The 26,277-nt window shown below is 46.9% G+C and overlaps 1 protein-coding gene across 1 annotated transcript; it reads left to right on the top strand.

Moving 5' to 3' along the window:
• Positions 1-87: 87 nt before the first annotated feature.
• On the top strand, positions 88-25,733 carry SMAGP (small cell adhesion glycoprotein). The gene is made up of 4 exons (XM_021922364.2): positions 88-276; positions 1,015-1,086; positions 24,259-24,336; positions 24,970-25,733. The coding sequence occupies exons 2-4, from the start codon at positions 1,053-1,055 to the stop codon at positions 25,146-25,148; spliced, it is 291 nt and encodes a 96-aa protein (XP_021778056.2). The 5' UTR covers positions 88-276; positions 1,015-1,052; the 3' UTR covers positions 25,149-25,733.
• Positions 25,734-26,277: the final 544 nt, after the last annotated feature.

The raw sequence follows: 26,277 nt of genomic DNA, 5'->3' as shown, positions 1-26,277 counted from the left end.
CGGTGCCCGCCCCCATTGAGTTCAAAAGGACGCGCGGAGCGGCGCCGGCCCTCCCCCGGCAGCCCGTCGGACTGGAAAGGTGAGCACGAGGGGAGGGCGGGGGCGCCGGAAAGCCGGGTCGCCCACACTCGCCTCAGCCACCTCGGCCGCAGCAGGAACCGAAACCCGGAGCGGCCGAAGCTCAGCGCCCCGCTGGGACCGAGGGTCGCGGCGGCTGGAAACGCCGTTCTCCAGCGCACCGGCCGCTCCCAGCGCAGCGCGCTCCGCCGGGTGCTGGTAACGCGGGGGGCTCCGGGCGGGGACGGGGGCGGGACCGCGGGGCGAGGACCAACCCAGCCCGCCGCGTCCACCCTGCGTTCGCAGGGGCGTCGAGGGTCTCCGGGACGCGAGGCGCGGGCAGGAGCCAAGTGAGGCTCGGCAGGCTGTGCGCGGACCGCGCCCTAGACGGCGAAGGCAGGCCCGGACGGGGCGGCCAGCCTGGCGTCCCTGCGTCCCAGGCGGGCCAGAAGGCGGCCCACGGCCCTCGCCTCCCGGTCCCGGCCCGGCTGCCGCGCTGCGCCCAATCCGCTCCGGAGCTTAGGCGCGGGTCCTGACCTTCCCGGCCCTCTCCTGACACCTGGTGGATGGCGTCACCAGAACTCCGAGCTGTGGAACCCTAGGGTACCTGTTACCGCGCTTTGGCGAAACTGGGTCCGCTGCTGATTTGCGAACCTTTGCCTGACTTTATCAGGCCTTGAGAGATCTCCGAGGTAAATTTGGTGGCCCATTGAAAGGATCGGGAGAGAGCGTGTGAAGGTAACACCACGGTAAAGTGCACGTGGCCTCAGACTGCTCCTGTGGAGAGCCGTTGGTACTTGGAGCCTGAGAAGATACTCAGGGAAACCAGAAGTGGGCAAGAGGAAAAGGGGAAGGGACTTGGGAAAACCTGGCACCAGAGGCGTTTCTGGGACTTCCAGGACTCAAAGCCCCAGGGGCTCACCCGCTGCATTCCTGTCTTTGCCCCTTTTCCTACAGATCTGCCTCTTCTCCAAGGAACTCAACCACTAGTGACAATGACCAGCCTCCTGACCACTCCTTCTCCGAGAGGTAGGCGAAGGCCTTTCCTAATCCCAGTGAGAAAGAATTGTTCAACATTCCCTTCCCCAGACCAGTCCTGGAAGCTTCAGCCCTGTTGGGAAGACTCCTGCCTCTCTCCGCCTGTCTCACACGGGAAAGGCCTGGGAGGAAGCAGGAACTCTAGAGTGTGCCCCTTAGTACTGTTTTAATCTGAAGTCACATGGACATGGTGACTTCACTACCACTTAAAGCTTTGTAACATCGGTTTATCCAATGATTTTATGTCAGTAATCCCAGGACTTTGGGAGACTGAGGCAAGAGGATCTCTTGAGGCCAGGTGTTTGAGACTTGCCTGGGCAACATAGTGAGACCCCCATCTCTAATTCAAAAGAAAGAAAGAGGCCAGGTGTGGTGGCTCATGTCTGTAATCCCAGCAGTTTGGGAGGCCGAGGTGGGCGGATCACCTGAGGTCAGGAGTTTGAGACCAGCCTGGCCAACATGGTGAAACCCCGTCTCTACTAAAAATACAAAGAAATTAGCCAGGCTAGTTTTTTATTTTTAGTAGAGAGATGGTTTCACACCTGTAATCCCAGCTACTCAGGAGGCTGAGGCATAGGAATCACTTGAACCCAGGAGGCGCAGGTGAGCTGAGATTGTGCCATTGCACTCCAGCCTGGGCAACAGAGTGAGACCCATCTCAAAAAATAGGGAGGGAGGGAGGGAAGGAGGAGAGAGGGAAGGAAAGGAAGAAAGGAAGGAAGGAAGACTGATTATTTTATAAGCCTAAAGGAAGGGCTTTACTTTCATCCCTCTAATAATTTATAGCTATGGCAAAGAATTAGCAGAAAGCCTTATAGTTAAATGTGGAAAAGGAATCTTCAAAGATAACAGGGAAATCGTTTTTTAAAAACCTGCTAAAGATAGTATTTCTAACCTCTAAGCTCCAGGTTCATCATTCACAAAATAGGGAAAATAGTACCTATCTTATGATTTATGAAGATTAAATGAGACAGCCCATATAAAACACCTAGAAGAGTGTGCAGTATCCCGTAAGCACTCAGTCACATTGGTTATTAGTACTGAGTGCTTGTTAGAAACTCATCTTTCGGCCGGGCGCGGTGGCTCAAGCCTGTAATCCCAGCACTTTGGGAGGCCGACACGGGCGGATCACGAGGTCAGGAGATCGAGACCATCCTGGCTAACACGGTGAAACCCCGTCTCTACTAAAAAATACAAAAAACTAGCCAGGCGAGGTGGCGGGCACCTGTAGTCCCAGCTACTCGGGAGGCTGGGGCAGGAGAATGGCGTGAACCCGGGAGGCGGAGCTTGCAGTGAGCCGAGATCCGGCCACTGCACTCCAGCCTGGGCGACAGAGCAAGACTCCGTCTCAAAAAAAAAAAAAAAGAAACCCATCTTTCCCTTGAAAGGGATTCTGCTGGCTTTGTAATTCCATTTCTCTGATGATACAGACCCAGCATCATAACCTCATTGTTCCCTGAAGGTGTGTGGAGGCCGGTCTCTACTGCTCAGCACTCTGAGAATGGATGCCCACCTTTTAGTTCATCATCAGGCTGGGCCGGCCAAACTATCAGTTATTTATTGACTATTCTCAGCATGTGCTAGTTAGGGAGAGGAACAATGGTTGGTCTATACACCTTTGTCTTCCTATACACAGTCACATTTGTCATTAGACAGACATTCCCTGCTTTTACTGTGTAGAAGCAGGTGAGTGACAACACCAGTGGAAGTCTAAGACAGTGTCCTCTGTGACTGGTAATGCACACAATTCAGACTTTTAGTTTTCTGGTGAAAAGAGATAAAAGAGAGAAATGGCCGGGTGTGGAGGCTCATGCCTGTAATTCCAGCACTTTGGGAGGTCAAGGTTGTTTGAGCTCAGGAGTTCGAGATCAGCCTGGGCAATATGGCAAAACCCCATCCCTACAAAAAAATTTTTAAAATAGCCGGGCATGGTGATACACACCTGTGGTTCCAGCTACTCCGAAGGCTAAGGTGGGAGGATCCCTTGAGCCCAGGAGATGGAGGCTGTAATGAGCCGAGATCATGCCACTGCACTCTGGCCTGGGTGACAGAGCAAGTCCCTGTCTAAAAAAAAAAAACTTGGGGGGGTGCGGAGAGTGGGGAGAAATGGGTCAGCAAAGGCTTCATGAGTAGGCGAGGAAGGGATCTGAGTCTTGCCCTTGAAAGATGGACAAGGTTCGTACTGGCAAAGGGGCGCAGCAGGTATCTTAGAGAAGGGTGGAATACCTTTTCTATGTGTATCTGCTCTGGATAAAGGTAGAATACCTCATACCATGTGTGAAGCTACAGAAACAATTTACCCTGGAGGATGTTCAGGAAGCGGGTGGGCAAAGGACCTCCAGAATAAGCCTGCCCACAAGGGAAAAAAGGCGATACCTTGGTAGCTAGCTGAGGGATTAGAACCTCGGCAAAGCGGAACTGTTTACATTTTTAAAAATTTTATTATTTATTATTATCATTATTGTTGTTGAGACCAAGTCTCGCTGTGTTGCCCAGGCTAGAGTGCGGTGGCTTGATCTCAGCTCACTGCAGCCTCCGATCCTGGGCTCAAGCAATTATCCTGCCTTAGTCTCCCTAGTAGCTGGAATTACAGGCGTGCGTTACCACGCCCAGCTAATTTGTGTACTTTTAGTAGAGATGGGGTTTCACCATGTTGGCCAGGCTGGTCTCGAACTCCTGGCCTCAAGTGATCTGCCTGCCTCAGCCTGCCAAAGTGCTGGGATTACAGGCATGAGCCACCGTACCTGGCCATTTTTTCTTTTTTTAAAACTTACGGTAAAATAAACATAGTACAGGTATTACCATTTTAGCCACTTTTTCGCAGGCAGTTCAGTGGTGGAGTAGTCCCCGCTTTTCCAGAGGGGATTCATTCCAAAAGCCCCAGCGGATGCCTGAAATCTCAGATAGTACTGAACCCCATCTGTACTACGTTTTTTCCTGTACATACATACTTAGGATAAAGCTTAACTTATAAATTAGGCACAGTAAGAGATTAACAGTAATAAAATAGAACAACTATAACAATATACTGTAATAAGAGTTATGTGAAAGTGGTCCCTCTCGCTTAAAATACCTTATTTACTATAGATCTTAGAAACCTCAGTATACAATTCTTTTTTTTTTTTTCTTTATTAAGTCAAGAACTTTAACCTTTTCACTTAAAGGAAGCACTTCTTGTTGGCATGTCCAAATTGCATCACCATTCTTGTGCTTTGGGGCCATTGTCATGTAAAATAAGGGTTACTTGGACACAAGTGTGGTGATACTGTGACAGCCAACTACTAAGCATTTATAGCATGGATACAAAAGGATGATTCACTTTCCAGGCAGGATGGAGCAGGGTGTGAGATTTCATCACGCTACTCAGAACGGCACATAATTTAAAATGTATAAATTGTTCCTTTCTGGAATTTTCTTTTTCTATTAAATTTCTATTTAATGTTTTTGGACTGCAGTTGACCACGGGTAACTGAAACCTGGGAAAGCAAAACCACAGATAAGGGGGGACTACTGTATTTTTTTTTTGAGATGGAGTCTTGCTCTGTCGCCCAGGCTGGAGTACAGTGGCACGATCTCAGCTCACTGCAAGCTCTGCCTCCTGGGTTCACACCATTCTCCTGCCTCAGTCTCCCCAGTAGCTGGGACTACAGACGCCCGCCACCACACCTGGCTAATTTTTTGTATTTTTAATAGAGACGGGGTTTCACCATGTTAGCCAGGATGGTCTCGCTCTCCTGACCTCGTGATCCGCCCGCCTCGGCCTCCCAAAGTGCTGGGATTACAGGCGAGCACCCAGCCCTGGGGAGACTACTGTATTAAGTAATTCGTGTTCCTCACCACCATCCATCTTCAGAACTTTGCCTTCCCAAACTGAAACTTGACACCCATTAAACACTGATTCCCCACTCCCCTGGCAGACACTGTTCTATTTTCTGTCTATATGAATTTGACCGCTCTAGGTACTTCATGTAGGTAGAATCATACAATAGTCCTTTTGCGTCTGGCTAACTTCACTTAGCATAATATTCTCAAGGTTCATCCATACTGTAGCATGTCCCAATCTCCTACCTTTTCAAGGCTGAATGATATCGTTGGATGTGTATATTACGTTTTGTTTCTGCATTCATCTATGATGGACAGTTGGGTTGCTTCCACCTTTTGGCTATTGTGACTGATGCTGCTATAAACATGGGTGTACAAATATCTTCTTGAGACCCTGCTTTCAGTTGTTTGGGATGTATACTCAGAAGTGGAATTGCTGTATCGTTATAATTCTGTGTTTAATTTTTTTGAGGATCCACCATACAGCTTTGCACAGCGGCTGCACCATTTTATATTCCTACCAGCAGTGCATAAAGGTTTCAGTTTCTCTGCAACCTTGCCAACACTTGTTACTTTCTGTTTAATAGTAGTCATCATAATGTGTGTGAGGTGGTATCTCACTGTGGTTTTGATTTGCATTTCCCTAGTGATAGTGATGTGGAGCATCTTTTCATGTACTTATTGACCATTTGTACATCTTTGGAGAAATGTCTGTTCAAGTCTTGTCCCATTTTTTAGTTGAACTGTTTTGTTATTGTTCAGCTGTATATTTATATCCTTTTAAAACTTTTTTTTTTTTTTTTGAGACGGAGTCTCGCTCTGTCGCCCAGGCTGGAGTGCAGTGGCCGGATCTCAGCTCACTGCAAGCTCCGCCTCCCGGGTTCACGCCATTCTCCTGCCTCAGCCTCCCAAGTAGCTGGGACTACAGGCGCCCACCACCTCGCCCGGCTAGTTTTTTATATTTTTTTTTTTTTAGTAGAGACAGGGTTTCACCGTGTTAGCCAGGATGGTCTCGATCTCCTGACCTCGTGATGCGCCCACCTCGGCCTCCCAAAGTGCTGGGATTACAGGCTTGAGCCACCGCGCCCGGCCCCTTTTAAAATTTTTTTTAAAAATTGATTATTGAGTCAGCCCTCTCTCTCTCTCTTTCTCTGTCTCTCTTTTTTTCCAAGACCGAGTCTTGCTCTGTCACCCAGGCTGGAGTGCAGTGGTGCAATCTCGGCTCGCTGCAACCTCTGCCTCCTGGGTTCAATTCTCCTGCCTCAACCTCTCTCCCGAGTAGCTGGGATTACAGGCGCACGCTGCCATGCCCGGCTAATTTTTTGTAGTTTAGTAGAGATGGGGTTTCACCATGTTGCCCAGGCGGGTCTCGAACTTCTGACTCAGGCAATCCACATGCCTCAGCCTCCCAAAGTGCTGGGATTATAGGTGTGAGCCATCGCGCCTGGCCTCTCTCTTTTTTTTTTTTTAAGAGATGGGATCTTACTCTGTTGCCCAGGCTGGAGTACAGTGGCACAATCCTAGCTCACTGCAGACTCAAACATCTGGGCTTGAGGGATCCTCCCACCCCAGACTCCTGAGCAGCTGGGACTGCAGGCATGCACCATCACGCCTAGCAATAAAGTCTATAAAGACTTCCTAGAGGAGATATCCTTCAGGAGCCTTGAAAGTAAGGGTCACATTATGACTTTCCCGAGCCCTGGGCACTTTTGTCTTTGTGGGCTCCTCCTTCACTTAAAAAATATTAAAAATCATATTTTACAACTATCAGTGTAAGGAAGAATATGATAATATAATAATTAATGTTTATAATTACTAATTCACATAACAACCTTAATATTTCTTTGACCTAAAATTTTGGTTCTTTTCCTTCTGATTATAAAAGAAATGAAAATCATTTAAAACATTTTCATGGGCCTTTAGAAGCATTGTGGGCCCAGGGCACTGTGCCTGTTGTGCCTAGTGCATAAGTCAGCGCTATTGGAAGTAGGGCAGTGGAACTGTGCCTTGTGGGCTTTGCCCACCCTGCCAGGTAAAGCTTATCTCTTGCTACCAAATAATTGTACCAGCTACTGCCTAGGTTCTCCTTACCCTGTATTAGACACTTAGCATTTTTCTTTTCTTTTTTCTTTTTTTTTTTTTTTTAAGACAGAGTCTTGCTCTGTCGCCCAGGCTGGAGTGCAGTGGCGCGATCTTGGCTCACTGCAAACTCCGCCTCCCGGGTTTAGGCAATTCTCCTGCCTCAGCCTCCGGAGTAGCTGGGACTACAGGCACCCGCCACCACGCCTGGCTAATTTTTTGTATTTTTAGTAGAGACGGGGTTTCACCATGGTCTCCATCTCCTGACCTCGTGATCTGCCCCCCTCAACCTTCCAAAGTGCTGGGATTACAGGCGTGAGCCACTGCGCCCGGCCAGCATTTTTCTTTTTTTTATTTTATTTTGTTTTATTTTAAAAACTTTTTTTGTAGAGATAAGGTCTTGCTATATTGCCCAGGCTGGTCTCAAACTCCTGGCCTCAAGTGATCCTCCCATCTCAGCCTCCCAAAGCAGCATTTTTCATTGCACTTATTCCTCACCACAACCCTGTGAAACAGGTTTTATTCTCATTTTACAGAAGGAGAAACTGAAGTTCAGGGAATTTAAGGAGTTTTCTTTTCCTTTTTTTTTTTCGAGATGGAGTTTTGCTCTTGTCGCCCAGGCTGGAGTGCAATGGTGCAATCTTGGCTCACTGCAACCTCCGCCTCCCAGGTTCAAGCAATTTTCCTGCCTCAGCCTCCGGAGTACCTGGAACTATAGGCACCCACCACTATGCCCAGCTAATTTTTTAAATTTTTAGTAGAGATGGGGTTTCACTATGTTGGCCAGACTGGTCTGGAACTCCTGATCTCAAGTGATCCACTCACCCCGACCTCCCAAAGTGCTGGGATTACAGGCATGAGCCACTGTGAAATTTTCAAAGATTAAAAAAATTTCCCAAGGTCATGCAGCTAGTAATGGCAGAGGCAGGATTTTATGCCAAGTCTGATTTACTGCAAAGCCTGTGTTCTTTATGTCATGATGGACTGCTCCCAAGGTCTCACTCCACCCAACTCGCTGGTGCACATGAAAGAGAAGGCAGAAGAAAGGGGGCCGAGTTCCAGGGTGGCTTCCCATGGAAAGAACTGGGGGAGCCACCTTTTGTTGGACAGGTCTAGAGCAAATAAGTAGGCTGGCAGACTCAGGTGGCAAAAGATCTGATGTCTCAGTGATAAGAGATTTAGCTCAGCCTGGGAACAAGGGCCACAAGAAAGCCAGCCAGTATCTGGGTTAACAAAAAAAAAAAGAGTGAGTAAACAGAATAGATCTTGAAGGTCATTTGCTATTGGTTAGGATTTGGGTGGGGCCTTCAATCTTATGGTCCTTTGTCCTGACATTCCACTTACAAAAAAAATGATGCTATAGTCTTTCCAAACCTGAGCCGGGAAGGTTTGGAAAGACTGTAGTGCTATTTAATAATTATTTCTTTGTTTGGACAAAGAAATGGGGTAGAAACAGGAGAGAATGGAGGAAAAGCTATAAGCCATTTCCTCCTTTTATACCAGCTTTCCTGAACTTAGTTTATTTTGTTGTTGTTTGTTCTTTTTTTCTTTTTTTTGAGACAGGGCCTCAATTTCACCCAGACTGTAGGGCGGTGGCTCAATCACAGCTCACTGCAGCCTCGACGTTCCCAGACTCAGGTGATCCTCCCACCTCAGCCTCCCAAGTAGCTGGAACCACAGGTAGCGTGCCACCATGCCCGGTTAATTTTTGTATTTTTGTAGAGACAGGGTTTTGCCGTGTTGCCCAGGCTGATCTTGAACTCCTGGACTCAAGCGATCCTCTGGCCTCAGCCTCCCAAATTGCTGGGATTATAGGTGTGAACCACTTTGCCAAGCATGTTATTTTGTTTAAAAGGTAATACATGCCCCTCAGAGAATAACTTTCTAGACCTTTTCTATGTACAAACATATATATGCATATTTATAGGGTTTTTTAAAGTTACTTAAAATATATATACAGAGAGACAGGGGTCTTGCTATGTTGCCCAGGCTGGACTCAAATTCCTGGCCTCAAGCAATCCTCCCACCTCAGCCTTCCAAAGTGCTGGGATTATGGGTGTGAGCCACTGCACCCTGCCAATTTACTTTTTTTTTTTTTTAAACAAAGATGCAGTCCTACTAGACATACCACCTGGCAATTTGCTTTTTTCATCTAACCGTTTATCATCTCCCAGTAATATTGTACATGTCATATTCTTTTTAGCAACTATTTCTACAATGGATGGCCTATAATTTATTTCATCATTCCTCTCCAGATAGACATTCTAAGTATGTCTGGATTTTTTATTTTAAAATTTGATTTCAATGAGAATTCTAATAGAACACTTTCCATTTATAAAAATTCAAAAACTAAGGCTGAAGGGGTTCTGATGCTCACTAGTTCAACTAGCCATTCTGTACTAGAATTCTCTCTCCAAGATGCTGCCTTGCTTTTGTCCAGTTTTGCTCTTTCTTCTGTTGGGGAGACATCTGTCTTTTCGAGTTTCCGCTGTTAGTTCTCTTGTACAGGTCATGCCTTGGCGTATTAGAAGACAGAATTTAAGTTCTAGGCTCCCTTTTTTCTCTGGGCTTTCTCTTGCAAGCTTTCCTTATCTGACATGGTTTGCCTGCTCACCTCAAAATTGTGACACAGTGGCTCATGCCTGTAATCCCAGCACTTTGGGAGCCGAGGTGGGCAAATCACCAGGTCAGGAGTTCGAGACCAGCCTGGCCAACATGGTAAAACCCTGTCTTTACTAAAAATACAAAAAATTAGCTGGGCATAGTGGTGGGTGCCTGTAATTCCAGCTACTCGGAGTCGCTTGAACCTGGGAGGCAGAGGTTGCAGGGAGCCGAGATCAAGCTGCTGCACTCCAGCCCGGGTAACAGAGTGAGACTCTGTCTCAAAAAAAAAGAAAAAAAATAAGACCGGGCGCAGTGGCTCACACCTGCAATTCTAGCACTTTGGGAGGCCAAGGTGGGTGTATCACGAGGTTAGGAATTCGAGAACAGCCTGACCAACATGGTGAAACCCCATCTCTACTAAAAATACAAAAATTAGCTGGGTGTAGTGGCATGCGCCTGTAATCCCAGCTACTTGGGTGGCTGAGGCAGGAGAATCACTTGAACCCGGGAGGCAGAGGTTGCAGTGAGCCAAGATCGCACCATTGCATGTTAGCCTGGGCCAGAGAACGAGACTCCATCTAAAAAAAAAAAAAAAAAAATTAGCCGGGCATGGTGGTGCACGCCTGTAACTCCCAGCTACTCAGGAGGTTGAGGCAGGAGAATCATTTGAACCCAGGAGGCGGAGGTTGCAGCGAGCCAAGATCTGCAGTGAGCAGAGATCCTGTCTCCAAAAAAAAAAAAAAAAGAAAAGAAATCATGACACCCAGATGAACTCAGCAGTCTAGGAGTGGTACAAAGTAGAGCAGTACTGTCGCCTCCATTTTTAGACCATATTTATATTACTGGTGCCTAAAATAACAGTAATTTTAAATTTTTTATGATTATAAAAGTAATTATCATTGTGAGAAATTTGGAATATAAAGGAAAGCACATAAAACAAAACAAAATTCAGGCACACACCTGTAATCCAAGCACTTTGGGAGGCCAAGGTGGCAGGATCCCTTAAGGCCAGGAGTTCAAGACCAGCCTGGGCAACATAGCAAGACTCCCTCTCTACTAAAAACTTTAAAAATTAGCCAGGCATGGTGGCACACACCTATAGTCCCAGCTACTCAGGAGGATGAGGTGGGAGGATTGCCTCAGCCCAGGAGTTCAAGGTTACAGTCATCTATGATTATATCACTGCATTCCAGCCTGGGTGACAGAACAAGACCCTGTCTCTAAGAAAAAAAGAAGAAAATCAAAATCATTGAGAATTCCACAACCTACTTGTAACTCCTGCTGCTGTTTTGGAGTATATCCTTCCAGTGTTAGTGGTTTTTTAGGGACCCCCCGTAAGTACTTTATATGTGATGCTGCTAAGCCGTAGCTTCCCCATTCTTTGTGAGTAGTTGGCTTCCTGAACCTAAGAGCAAGGAATGTGTTAAATTCTCATCTTGTTCCATTTGGTGTGTTTCTTTAGACATTTGAAATGTGTCTATGTTTATCAGTTTACTAGTTGCCCCTCAGCTTTGAAGCCTTTAACAAATTTCCCAGGGCTGGGCGCAGTGGTTCACATCTGTAATCCCAGCACTTTGTGTTGTTGAGGCAGGAGGATCGTTTGAGCCCAGGAGTTCAAAACCAGCCTGGGCAACACAGTAAGACTCCATCTGTACAGAAAATTTTTAAATTGTTGAATCTTCCCTGGGTCTGCAGGATCTGCATTTACCCAAAGGGCATTCAGCTCAGTCTGTGTAGAAGGCACCAATAAAGCATAAGACCAAAAAAAAAAAAAATCTTGCAAAGGATTTGAAGTTCAATATGTATTTTTTGAGACAGGGTCTCACTCTGTCAGCCAGGTTGGCATGCAGTGGTGCAAACATGGCTCACCGCAGCCTCAACTTCTCAGACTCAAGTGGTCCTCTTGAATCCTCCTCAGGGTTCAAGTATCAGCTATTTTTTTTTTTTGGTAGAGACAGTGTCTCCCCATGTTGCCTATGCTGGTTTTGAACTCCTGGGCTCAAGCAGTCCTCCTGCCTCAACCTCCCAAATTGTTGGGATTATAGGCATGAGCCACTGCACCCAGCCTTGGACTTTGTTATACTTGTTTTATTATTTAATATTTTTTATTTTGAATTACATAAAGGCCTTATTTTGGCCCTCGCATGGTTTGACGTAACAATATCAATTCAAAAAGACTAAGGTTAAACCCCAGTGAAAGAGTCTCTGTCTAGACTGGCATCACTTCATCCCTTAACAATCCATTACTGCCTCACTTAGGCCTTATAGCCAGTCTGTATTTCTCTACCTTGTCCACAAGGATATTATAAATAATCTTTTTTTTTTTTTTTTTTTGAGACGGAGTCTCGCTCTGTCACCCAGGCTGGAGTGCAGTGGCGCGATCTCGGCTCACTGCAAGCTCCGCCTCTCGGGTTCACGCCATTCTCCTGCCTCAGCCTCCCGAGTAGCTGGGACTATAGGCACCTGCCACCACGCCCGGCTAATTTTTTGTATTTTTAGTAGAGACGGGGTTTCACCGTGTTAGCCAGGATGGTCTCGGTCTCCTGACTTCGTGATCTACCCACCTCGGCCTCCCAAAGTGCTGGGATTACAGGCTTGAGCCACCGCGCCCGGCCTTGTTTTTTTTTTTTTTGAGATGGAGTCTCACACTTGTTGCCCAGGCTGGAGTGCAATGGCGTGATCTCGGATCACTGCAACCTGTGCCTCTCGGATTCAAGCTATTCTCCTGCCTCAGCCTCCTGAGTAACTGGAAATACAGGTGCCCACCACCATGCCCAGCTAATTTTTATATTTTTAGTAGGGATGGGGTTTCACAGTGTTGACCAGGCTGGTCTCAAACTCCCAGCCTCCATCACCTCAGGTGATCCACCTGCCCTCAGCCTCCCAAAATGCTGGGATTACAGGCATGAACCACTGTGCTTGGCCTATAAATAATGTTATGATGTTTTCTGATGCTATCTACTCTTACAGCACCTTCAGTTCTCCTTAAGCCCCTCCCATCCTCACTCTCAACTGATTATCTTACATCCTATTTTGTAATTATTAATTTATTTTTTGAGAGACAGGGTCTGTCACCTAGGCTGGAGTGCTATGGCACAATCATAGCTCACTGCAGCCTTAAACTCCTGGGCTCAAGAAATCCACCCACCTCAACCTCCCAAACTGCTGGACCTACAGGCATGTGCCACCATACCTGGCTATTGCTTTATTTTTATTTTTATTTTTTTGTAGAGATGGAGGTCTCTCTATGTTGCTCTCAGCCTGATCTTAAACTCCTGACCTCAAGCGATCCTCCCACATTGGCCTCCCAAAGTGCTGGGATTATAGGTACAAACCACTGGGCCCAGTTAAGATCTTATTTTAGAATGGGTAGACTGGGCACAGTGGCTCACACCTGTAATTCCAGCACCTTGGGAGGCCAAGATGGGCAGATCACCTGAGGTCAGGAGTTCAAGACTAGCCTGGCCAACATGGTGAAACCCCATCTCTACTAAAAATGCAAAAATTAACCAGGTGTGGTGGTGGGTACCTGTAATCCCAGCTACCTGGGAGGCCAAGGGCAGATAATGATTATAACCTGGGAGGGGGAGGTTACAGTGACCCAAGATGGCACCACTGCACTCTAGCCTGGGTGACAGAGCAAAGACTCTGTCTCAAAAAAAAAAAAAAAAAATTTATTTTAACTTTAGAGGCCAGGCGCGGTGGCTCACACCTGTAATCCCAGCACTTTGGGAGGCCGAGGCGGGTGGATTACAAGGTCAGGAGATCGACACCATCCTGGCTAACACGGTGAAACCCCATCTCTACTAAAAAATACAAAAAATTAGCTGGGCATGGTGGCGGGCACCTGTAGTCCCAGCTACTTGGGAGGCAGGAGAATGGCATGACCCAAGCCCGGGCTTGCAGTGAGAGCCAAGTCAGGGAATCCGCACCACTGCACTCAGCCTGGGTGACAGGTGAGACTCCATCTCAAAAAAATTTAAGAGATAGGGTCTCACTATGTTGCCCAGGCTGGTCTTGAACTCCTGGTCCCAAACAGTTCTTCCACCTTGGCCTCTCAAAGTACTGGGATTATACAAGCCACTGGACCCAGTTAAGATCCTATTTTCTTGAGCAAATTAAAGTTCTCAGACGAGAACTGCCAAAGGATCCCACCCCCACCGTCAACCTGCCACCTGCGTTTGTGCCCATCTACTCTGCTTTTCCTCCTTCCAATGGCACTGTCTCTGCTGCTGTCTGCAGCCAGCCCCTCTGTGCTCTAGATCTCGTCTCTTCAAGGACTCTTGTACATCATCAGTTGTCCCTCTCATCTGAGTCATTCTTACCTGTATGCAAACATGCTGGCATTTCTCCTATCAGAAAAACAAACAAATTTGAACTCTCTTTCCCCTCCAGTCACAGCCTCATTTCTCTGCTCACCTTTACAGAGAAATTTTGTGTAAGCATGTATTTATACTTTGCCTCCAGTTCCTCTCCTTCCATTTCTTCCTTGAACCCACCCTAAATTACGGGTTTATATCCAGCACTTCACCAAAACTTCTCTTGTAAAGGTCATTTATGATCTCTGCATGGCAAAAGCTGTTTGGCTGCTACTCCCCAGTCTCCTTGGGCTCAGTCAGTCTTGGGTTCTCTTTATCTGCACTTACTCCTGGGTGATCTCACCCAGTCTATGGTCCTAAATATCTAATGACTTCAATCTCCAGTACCATATATATATCTGTATTTTTTATATATATATATATATATATTTCTGGAGAGGTTGTTTGTTTTTGTTTTTTAAATAGAGATGAGGTCTCACTATGTTGCCCAGGCTGCTCTTGAACTCCTGAGGTCAAGTGGTCCTCTGTCCTCAGCCTCCAAAGGGCTAAGATTACAGGCGTGAGCCACCGCACCCCGCCTCCAAATTCTAGTCTTAACATCTGAACTTTGATATCTAGTAAGCAATCATGTTTCTTCCAAATTTGTTCCTCCCGCAGGCTTCCCCCTCTCATATAACTCCATGCCTTCATCTTTGACTCCACCCCACATCCAATCCTGTCCGTCTTTGTTTCAGATTACATTCAGAATCCCACCACTTTCTCACTGAGCTGCTGCAAAAGCAATTAATGCTGTCATGGAAATTAGAAAAAGGGACTGGATCCGCTAGCTCACACCTGTAATCCCAGCACTTTGGGAGGCTGAAGTGGGCAGATCACTTGAGGTCAGGAGTTCAAGACCAGCCTGGCCAACATGGTGAAGCCCCATTTCTACTAAAAATACAGAATTAGCCAGGCGTAGTGGTGCATGCTTGTAGTCCCAGCTACTCCAGAGGTTGAGGTAGGAGGATTGCTTGAACCCAGAAGGTCAAGGCTGCAGTGAGTCATGATCATACCACTGCACTCCAGCCTGGAGGACAGACTGAGGCCCTGTCTCAAAAATAATTAAGTGAATAAATAATAAAGTAAAAATCTGATCAGTCTCTGCCCAAAAACCTGTAAAAGCTTCCTACCTCACTCACTGAAAAAGCCCTTACCTTGGCCTACAAGGCCTGTGTTGTACAGGCCTCCTTGACTTTCTCTGCTTCTCCTCTCCCCCTTGCTGCCACTCAGGGGCCTCCATGCTGTGCATTGAACAGGCCAAGCATGCCTGGCCCCGGGGTGTTTTTCAGTGCTGTGGACAGCCTTCCCGTGAACTTGCTGTCCTCTCTGCCTGGAATGTTCTTCAATCAGCTCTTTGCATGGCTGCCTCCCTCACCTTCTTTAGGTCTTGACTTAAGTCACCTCATCAGTAAAGCTTCCCCTGACAACCTTCTCTAAAACCACAACTCCACATCCCAGCTTTCCATCCCCTTTTCTGCTTATTTTTCTACATAGTGCTAATTCACATGTAATATAGCATACCTTTTACTTATTTATTTTTACTTTTTTTTTTAGATGAAGTCTCTCTCTGTCACCCAGGCTGGAGTGCAATGGCACGATCTCAGCTCACTGCAACCTCTGCCTCCTGGGTTCAAGTGATTCCCCTGCCTCAGCCTCCTGAGTAGCTGTGACTACAGGCGCACGCCACCACGCCCAGCTAATTCTTGTATTTTTAGTAGAGACAGGGTTTCGCCTTATTGGTCAGGCTGGTCTCCAACTCCTGACCTCATGATCTGCCCGCCTTGGCCTCCTAAAGTGCTGGGATTACAGGTGTGAGCCACTGTGCCCGGCCTTATTTTATTTATTGTCTGTCTTCCCCCTCTAAAAATGTAAATTGTATAAAGAGAGGGTTTTTTTATTGTGGTAAAATTATACATAACATAAAATTGACCATTTTAACCATTTTCAAGTATACAGTCCAGCAGTATTAAGTACATTCACTTTGTTATACCTTCACCAACACCACTACGCATCTCCAGAACTTTTGCATCCTCCCAAACTAAAACTCTATACCCATTAAACATTAACTCTCCATTTTCCCCTTCTCTAGCCCCTTACAATCTCCTGTAGTACTTTCTGTCTCTATGAATTTGATTACTGTAAGCACCTCATAGAAATGGAATCATACAATGTTTGTCTTTTTTTTTTTTTTTTTTGAGACAGAGTCTCACTCTGTTGTCTGGGCTGGAGTGCAGTGGCACGATCTTGGCTCACTGTAACCTCCACCTCCTGGGTTCAAGTGATTCTCCTGCCTCAGCCTCCCGAGTAGCTGGGATTACAGGCACCTGCCACCACGTCTGGCTAATTTTTGTATTTTTAGTAGAGACAGGGTTTTGCCATGTTGGCTAGACTGGAATGTTTGTCCTTTTGTGCCTGGCTTATTTCACTTAGTGTCATGTCCTCAAGGTTCATTCATGTTGTAATATATGTCTGAATTCCTTCCTTTTTTTTTTTTTACAGAATTTCCTTCCTCTTTAAGGATATGTTTATGCCACATTTTGTTTATCCATTTATCTATTGATGGACATTTGGGTTGTTTGTTTCACCTTTTTTTTTTTTTTCTTGAGATGGAGTCTTGCTCTGTCACCCAGGCTGGAGTGCAGTGGTGCGATCTCAGCTCACTGCAAGCTCCACCTCCTGGGTTCACGCCATCCTCCTGCCTCAATCTCCCGAGTAGCTGGGACTACAGGCGCCCACCACCACACCCAGCTAATTTTTTTTTTTTTTAGTAGAGACGGAGTTTCACGGTGTTAGCCAGGATGGTCTCAATCTCCTGACCTCGTGATCCGCCTGCCTCGGCCTCCCAAAGTGCTGGGATTACAGGCGTGAGCCACCACGCCTGGTCCATTTTACCTTTTATTTAGGTATTGCATAATGCTCCTATGAACATGATATGCAAGTATCAGTTGAAGTCCATTCATTTCTTTTGGGTATATACCTGGAAGTGGGATTGCGGGATCGTACCCAGCATCCCAGCAATGAGATTACTGGGTAATTCTGTTTACTCTTGGCAGTAACTCTAAAGGTAAGAGTTTTTGCCTGTGTTGTTCACTGATAGAAGCTCAGAGCCTGGCATAGAGTACACACTCAGTAAATTCTTTTTGAACTGTTTAATTTCCCTGTCTAAGAACCTAGAATCTCAGTCTAAGAAGGCTGTGCAGCTTGTCTGACCCAGCTTGCTCTCGGTAGTCCCATTCTGACTTCTAATGCTTGCTGTTTCAAGTTCAGAGCCCTCCAAACAGGCCGTGATAATGTGTTCTAGAACTTTGCTGGGGAATCACATCAAGCTCACCATTTCTTTGCGGAATCCACCTTCCTTCCATGGCCCCTTCAGGTTCCAGATCCCTCTCTTTCTCAGAAGCTCCTGTGTCACCAACAGAAATCCCATTTACAAGTTCTTGCAGTGCCCTTGGCTGTCATATCTGGTCCTTTTAGATCAGTCTGGTGCTTGCTGAGTTTCTTTGTTTCTGTTGAGCTCACTTCCCCCATGTCCCCAAAGACTCCACTGCTCCTTAGTACAAAAAAATGATTCTCTTTGATAGGAGACAGAGGTGAAAAGGCCTGAGGGAATTCTGCTTTCTCTGTTACCTCCAACCTGACCCCTCAGGCCCAAACAAGCCTAGCTTTTTCTTTGTTCTTGTTCCAGATATAATGCTTTTTAAATTGTCCTTCACAGGGTGCAGTGGCTCACACCTGTAATCCCAGCACATTGGGAGGCTGAGGAAGGCGGATCACCTGAGGTCAGGAGTCTGAGACCAGCCTGGCTAACATGGCAAAACTGTCTCTACGAAAAAAATACAAAAATTAGCCAGGCATGGTGGCACATGCCTGTAATCCCAGCTACTTGGGAGGCTGAGGCAGGAGAATTACTTGAACCCAGGGCGTGGAGGTTGCAGTGAGCTGAGATCAAGCCACTGCACTCCAGCCTGGGCGACACAGTGAGACTTGGTCTCAAATATAATAATAATAGGCTGGGCACAGTGGCTCACGTCTGTAATCCCAGCACTTTGGGAGGCCGAGGCGGGCGGATCACAAGGTCGGGAGATCGAGACCATCTGGCTAATATGGTGAAACCCTGTTTCTACTAAAAAATATAAAAAATTAGCCGGGCGTGGTGGCACGCTGTTGTAGTCCCAGCTGCTCGGGAGGCTGAGGCAGGAGAATCGCTAGAACCTGGGAGACAGAGGTTGCAGTGAGCCAAGATCGTGCCACTGCACTCCAGCCTGGGTGACAGAGTGAGACTCTGTCTCAAAAAAAAAAAAAAAAAAAAATCTGATGTAGAGTCTGCCTTCTTGCCATTGTTTAAATATTGAGGTAAATTTCTTTGCACCTTTCTTCATCTGCACTTTCTGCTTCACCCGATGGCTTCATATAAGTGGAAACCGACCAATAGCTGCATCTCAGCAAGGCATTCTGTAGAATTTTTTTCTTAAGGTCTTCCTGTTTGACTAAAATATTCTCTAGTTGTGAGAAAGCTTGCTTTTGATCATGTTAAACATTAAAGGTATAAAGAGGATGGGGAGTCCTCTGAACCTCTTTTGGTTCTAGGGGCTGCTCAATTTTTTAAAAATTAAAGAATAAATAACTGAAAATAAACTGAAAATAAAGAAGTTGCATATAAATTAGCCTGACTTCTGCATTACACTGACATCATTCCCTAAGTTACCTATCACCAGTCAGCCAGTTCATGTTAAAGAAGCACTTTGTAGCACAACTGTCTGTATTTAATTGTGATCATCTGGTTTCCTCCCACCTTTATCCTTTTTTTTTTTTTCCTGAAACAGGGTCTCACTCTGTCACCCAGAGTACAGTGGCACAATCACACCTCACTGCAACCTGGACCTCCTGGGCTCCAGTGATCCTCTCACCTCAGTTTCCCGAGTAGCTGGACTACAGGTGTGTGCCACCATGTCTGGCTAACTTTTTTTTTTTTTTGTAGAGATGGGAGTCCGGCTATGTTGCCCAGGCTGGTCTCCAACTCCTGGGCTCAAGCGATCCACCTGCCTTGGCCTCCCAAGGTGCTGGGATTATAGACGTGAGCCAGTGCACCTGGCCTCCTCCATATATTATTTAAAAAAAAAAAAATAGAGGCCGGGCGCGGTGGCTCAAGCCTGTAATCCCAGCACTTTGGGAGGCCGAGACGGGCGGATCACGAGGTCAGGAGATCGAGACCATCCTGGCTAACACGGTGAAACCCCGTCTCTACTACTAAAAAATACAAAAAACTAGCCGGGCGAGGTGGCGGGCGCCTGTAGTCCCAGCTACTGCGGAGGCTGAGGCAGGAGAATGGCGTGAACCCGGGAGTCGGAGCTTGCAGTGAGCTGAGATCACGCCACTGCACTCCAGCCCGGGTGACAGAGCAAGACTCTGTCTCAAAAAAAAAAAAAAAAAATAGAGATGGTGTCTCACTATATTGTCCAGATTAGTCTCAAATTCCTGGCCCCAAGCAATTCTCCTGCCTCCACCTCCCAAAGTATTGGGATTACAGATGTGAGCCACCACACTCAGCCTAATGTACAAAGTAAGTTATTGTTGGTGATTGAACAGAAATTACTCATCTTCAAGCTTCTGACATACATTAATCTACTCAATGCTTTGTACATCCTAAATTCTCAAATGTTTAAAGAAAGCAAAACTAGGTACAACTGTATAGAACTCTAGATCCATGGTAGGAAGATGGATTGCAGCCCTGGGAGATTTGGGGAGGAAAGTGCATGGTGAAAGGTGTGAAGTCATGACCAGGTAGATAAACTTCAGAGCTTCCCTTTGATAGGAGTCACGGTGTTGTATAACCTAATCTCAGAAGTTACATACCATCATTTTTGCCATAGTCTGTTAAAAGCAAGTCACCAGGTTCAACCCATATACCAGAGGAGAGGCATGCTCAAGGATGTCAATACCAGGAGGCAGAAATCATTGTGAGCCATCTCAGAAGCTGTATACCACACTCCCATTTCACAAATCAAGAAACTGAGGTACCGCCAGGCATGGTGGTGCATGCTTGTGTTCCCAGCATTTTGGGAGGCCAAGGCAGGAAGATTGCTTGAGGTCAGGAAGTCAAGGCTGCGGTGAGTCAAGATTGCACCATTGCACTCCAGCCTGGACAACATAGTGAGATCCTTGTCTCTACCAAAAGAAAGAAAGAAAAAAAAAGGCCAGGCGTGGTGGCTCACGCCTGTGATCCCAGCACTTTGGGAGGCCAAGGCAGGTGGATCACGAGGTCAGGAGATCAAGACCATCCTGGCTAACACGGTGAAACCCCGTCTCTACTAAAAATACAAAAAATTAGCTGGATGTGGTGGCAGGTGCCTGTAGTCCCAGCTACTCGGGAGGCTGAGGCAGGAGAATGGCATGAACCTGGGAGGCGGAGCTTGCAGCGAGCCGAGATGGTGCCACTGCACTCCAGCCTGGGCGACAGAGCAAGACTCCATCTCAAAAAGAAAAAAAAAAAAGAAACAGGTTCAGAGAGGTTTAGGAACTTCCTCCAGGTCACCTAGTAATATGCTTAGGCAGGATTCAAACCCAGAGCAACTCTCCCTTTTATTTATTTATTTATTTATTTATTTTTGAGACAGGGTCTCACTACTCTGTTGCCCAACAATGCAGTAATGCAGTGCTGGCTCATTGCAGGGTTAGCCCCCTGGGCTGATGCAGTCTTCCCACTTCAGCCTCATGAGTATCTGGGACTACAGGCACGTACTACCACACCTGGCTAATTTTTACATTTTTTTTTTTTGTAGACAGAGTCTTGCCGTGTTGCCCAGGCTGGTCTCAAACTCCTGGCCTCAAGCAGTCCTCCCACCTTGGTCTCGCAAAGTGCTGGGATTACAGGCGTGAGTCACGATGCCTGGCCAGCTTTCCCTTTTAATGACTAAGCATATTAACAAAGTCACCTTAAATAATATTTAAGTAGTAGCTACTCTATGATGCTTACATGTTCTCTCATTTAATCTTCACAGTAGAACTACAGTGTTGGTTAATATAGTTCCTATGGGTAACAGATGAGAATGGATGAATGAATCAAATGTATAGGCCAGCCACAGTGGCTCACACCTGTAATCCCAGGACTTTGGGAGACCGAGTCAGGTGGATCACTTGAGGCCAGGAGTTCAAGACCAGCCTGGCCAACATGGTGAAACCCTGTCTCTACTGAAAATACAAAAATTCACTGGGCATGGTGGCACACACCTGTAATCCCAGCTTCTTAGGAGGCTGAGGCAGGAGAATCGCTTAAGCCAGGAGGTGGAGGAGCCGAGATCATGCCACTGCACTCCAGCCTGGGCAATGGAGCGAGACTCCATCTGAAATAAAAAATGTATACCTGTTCCAGACAAACTCTAAAACCATTTTTCCTCAGCTCTCACAACATAACAGTTAACACAGAAGACTTCTGTGACCCCAGGCCGGGCGCGGTGGCTCACGCCTGTGGTCCCAGCACTTTGGGAGGCCGAGGCGGGCGGATCATGAGGTCAGGAGATCAAGACCATCCTGGCTAACATGGTGAAACCCCATCTCTACTAAAAATACAAAAAATTAGCCCGGCAAGGTGGCAGGAGAATGGCATGAACCCAGGAGGCGGAGCTTGCAGTGAGCCGAGATCGCACCACTGCTCTCCAGCCTGGGCGACAGAGCGAGACTTTGTCTCAAAAAGACACCAAGTGGGTGTCTTCTCATCGATTCCGACATTATCTACCTGGAGCCAGTGTCAGATACCACAGGTCGAGGGCTGGGTCCCCAAGGCTCCACCTCCCTTCAGACACTAGTCACAAGTCCAGGCCTCCAAAACTTGTGACCAACCAGCTTCAAGTTGGAGTTCCCACCCCTGCCAACCCCTGCTTTGGGGTTCAATTAATTTGCTGGAGTAGCTCACAGAACTCAGGGAAACAATATGTTTACTGGTTTATTATAAAGGATATTGCAAAGGATACAAATGAGGACATGTGTAGGGTGAGTTGCGGGGAGGGGGGGCGGAGCTTCCATGCCCTCCCTGGGTGTGTCACCCTCCGGGAACCTCTGCATGTTCAGCTAGTTGTTTTTTGGGGGTTTTTTTGTTTTTGTTTTTAGATGGTGTCTCATTCTGTCACCCAGGTTGGAGTTCAGTGGCGCGATCTCAGCTCACTACAACCTCCACCTCCTGGGCTCGAGCGATTCTCATTCCTCAGCCTCCCAAGTACCACACCACCACACCTGGCTGATTTTTTTTTTTTTTTTTTTTTTGCTATTTTTGGTAGAGATGGGATTTTGCCATTTCCCAGGCTGGTCTCAAATTCCTGGGCTCAGGAAATCCAGCCACCCCGGCCTCCCAAAGTGCTGGGATTATAGGCATGAGCCACCATGCCCAGCCATGTTTAGCTATGCAGAAGCTTTCTAAGGCCAATCCTCTTGGGTTTTTAATGGAAGCTTCATGATGTCAGCATTCCTTTCCCAAATTCTCCCTCTGGAATGAGGATCTTATGACCCACTATTGGAAAGGCAGGGGAAGATGAGAGTCCTGCCTTGGGGCAGGTGAAGGGAAGAGCAGGAAGAGGCCGGAGAGATTCCTTTTCCTGACACCCACATCCTAACACAAGGCTAACGGGCTGTGGGAATTAGGAGCCAGGAACTGTGGATGAAGACTTAGAATGTGTGTGTGTGTGTGTGTGTGTGTGTGTGTGTATATATATATATATATATATATATATAAAACACCACAGTAACCATTTGCCCAAGGCCACAGAGTGGTTGAGGGTACTACCATTCCTAGACAAAGAGCGGGGACCAGTGGAGAAAGGTTTGGCCTGGCCTTGGGAGGGGAAGTGCTCTGCACAGCCTGCCTCTGCTTTCTGTATTGCGGGACCAGGATGGTTCATCAGGCTTCCCTGGGCCTGCATGGAAAGACCCCTCAACAGTCTTGGCCCCTCTTAGCACAGGCCCACCTGACCACCACTGATGCCCTCATTTCACTTGCTGTGGATGGAAACCTGCATGTGTCAGGCACTGGATAGGAGTCATGCTCACACCACGCTCCAGCCATGCTGGCCTTTGAGTCCCCCAGTCTCAGAGCTTTGACCCAGGCTCTTCTCTCTGCCTGGAATGTGCCCCATCCCTGTTACTTGGTAAACTCTTACCCCTGCTTCAGCTCCCAGCTCAGATATTCCTCCCTTGGGAGGTCACTCCTGGCTGGAAGACTGGAAGACACTCCCTTGGCCGCACACTTTCCTAAGTGCACTTACGGCAGCTCCTCACCGTGCAAGCTGTGGAGGGTGCTATGGAGGGTGAGCCCTGGGAAGCTGGCCCGTGTCCATTTTGCTCGACCTTTCATCTAGCACACGGCCTAGCAAAGAGGAGGCAGTGGGTGAGTGTTGCTATTTGTGGGATGCCAGTCAGGTCGGGGTGCCTCCTGTGGGTGATGCCAGGGTCAGCCAGCCAGTTTTCCCCAGGAGACTTCTATCCTGCAGTAACCTCTACATTAAAGTGCTAATAGGAAAGAACAGAAGGGCTTCCTGACTTCCTCTGTAAACACTTAAAAGGGACTTCTGGAGACCACTCATTTTGTCATGTTCTGTCCCTGGGTAATGACTTTAGGGTGGGACTTTCTTGTGCTGAAGGATAAATAAACCCGTAGCAGGAGGGGATGCAGGATCTATTTTAGGGTAGAGGAGAGGCCTGTTTCAGAACCTTTCAAATTGCAGGGCCTATCCTGGAAGTGTAGAAAAGGGTTTTTAATAGGAGAGAAGCACTATTTCATTATGTTAAAATAATGTTTACAAAGAGTCTGTAAGAATGCTGCAAGAAAATGCACATGCTATATAATATAATGTAAATATATGTGCATATACATCTCATTTGATCTCACTTATGTAAAAATATGCATTCCTAATAATGGCTTATCCTTACTGAGTTACTTATTAAATGTCACAACAACCTTTTAAAGTAGGTACTCTTACCTCCATTTTGCAGATACAGGTTAGGTAATTTTTCCCAAGGTCACACAGCTAGTAAAGGACAGAGTTCATATTTGAAACCCAGTCCGTCAGGCTCTATAGCCCCTACTCTTAACCATTATATTATGCAGGGAGAAATCCATCAACATGTTGTCTTTGGGTGGTGGTTTATTTTCTTCTCTATTCTCCAGGATTTTCTATTTATATTTACTATAGGAGTTAAATGATAAACTTTTGAATAGCAAAGAAGGTGGGGTGGTGAAATTTGAAAGCCAAACATATGCTTTCAAACAAAAGAATTCACCCCATTTCCTTTTCCACTTTTCTACATTTTCCAGAACTGATGACCACCCCAATTTTACGGCCCACTGAGGCCCTGTCCCCAGAAGATGGAGCCAGCACAGCACTCATTGCAGGTAATAGACTCTGAGCCAACTCCAAGGGACCTTCTGGATCAAGGGCATCTCTCTCCGGAGAGAGCCTGACCAAATCCATTAATGGGCTCACCCTGGCATGCAAGTTATATTACACACACACACACACACACACACACACACAGAGCTATAAAAGACTCAGAGGCTTCTGTCAGAGGCACTACCAGTAAATGACAGGTTGGGAGGTGGCCACAAATAGATATGCATACGGACGTTACACTCGAGTACATGGGTAGGGACGAGGATATATGTGGTTGGTTGAGTGGGTGAGGAAGAGGGGGAGGATCAGAGAAACCACTTCCTGTTAGGATAAGCCATTTCCTGTTCCCTCCTTCCCGTTTCTATAAGAATCAGGAACTGGTTTGGGAGGGAGTTCAGTTTTGTCAGAAATCAAAAGCATGTGTCCTTAGCTTAACTTAAGCACCAGCAGACTCCAGCTATTATGTGCCATGGAAATTGGGGTTGGTGGGGGAACATGGTTTGGATGGAAGTGGACACTAGTTAACGAAAACAAGAGGATCTTTATGAAAACAGTGACTAAATCAGATGACTCCAGGAATTACTGAGACATCCTCAATCCTGAAACATCTCTACATTTTCCCTCTCCTTTCCAAGTTGTTATCACCGTGGTCTTCCTCACCCTGCTCTCGGTCGTGATCTTGATCTTCTTTTACCTGTACAAGAACAAAGGCAGCTACGTCACCTATGAACCTACAGAAGGCGAGCCCAGTGCCATCGTCCAGATGGAGAGTGACTTGGCCAAGGGCAGGGAGAAGGAGGAATATTTCATCTAATGACTCCCAGGCCCCAAGGAGCTTATTCCTGGCTCCAGCGCTAACATATTGACTGCTTATTACGGGAAAGTTTTCTCTGAAGCCAGGGAGAAGCATTGATTGATGTGGGCAAATCCAAGCTCCAGCCAGGTCGCAGTCCCAAATGCCAACATCACTGACTCCAGGGACCAGGGACATGGAGAAAGCTGTTTATGGTATCTTTAACCAGGCCCTCTTATCAGAGCTGGTGTTTGTGACTGGTCAAAAAGATGGGGCTATATGAGGGGACATCTGAGTATGTGCCCAGTCATCTTTTTTCACAGGTTGAAGGGAGAGAAAAGAGTGTTAGGGCCATTGGCTGCTCTACTCTGTCCCCCACCTGGTTACCTAGTGATAGCCCCAGTGGAGATAATGTCCATACAAGGTCTTCCCAGAGGCTGGATACCACAGTAAAAGGCCAGGCCAGGAGGGGTAGGAGACTCTGGAGATCTTACCTCCTGATAAATGTGCTACATCCCCTAATCTGAGCCCTTCCTTTCCGTGTTCCCCGACAACCTCATGCTTACGTGATTTTTATCCAAATTAAAATTTTTCATTGCTACGGAAGTCCGATTCTCATGTGCAAGAAGTAACTACCTTTACATTTTGACTTATTTTTCCTTAAACATTTTTGACATTTTCTTTTCCCTATTTAATGCCTTTGCATGTGTTCTCTCCCAAGCAATAAGAACCTTAGGAAAGTTCTAGAAGTTTGCAGAACTATCTTAGGGATTTCAGACAAAGATGGTGCAGGAAAGCTTGTTCCAGAGTAATGTCATTAGCAACATACCCTGGGAAGGAAGGGTGCAGTGGCTCACACCTGTAATCCCAACACTTTGGGAGGCCAAGGCGGGCAGATCACGAGGTCAGGAGATCGAGATCATCCTGGCTAACACAGTGAAGCCCTGTCTCTACTAAAAATTCAAAAAAAAATTAGCCGGGCGTGGTGGCAGGCGCCTGTAGTCCCAGCTACTCGGGAGGCTGAGGCAGGAGAATGGCGTGAACCCGGGAGGTGGAGCTTACAGTGAGCCAAGATGGCGCCACTGCACTCCAGCCTGGGCAACAGAGCGAGACTCCATCTCGGAAAAAAATAAATAAATAAATAAACGTA

The sequence above is a fragment of the Papio anubis genome, chromosome 9, assembly GCF_008728515.1.
Source record: "Papio anubis isolate 15944 chromosome 9, Panubis1.0, whole genome shotgun sequence".
Taxonomy (NCBI): Eukaryota; Metazoa; Chordata; class Mammalia; order Primates; family Cercopithecidae; genus Papio; species Papio anubis.
Note: the sequence above shows the minus strand (reverse complement) of the source record. Positions and strands in the feature narration are given on the sequence as shown.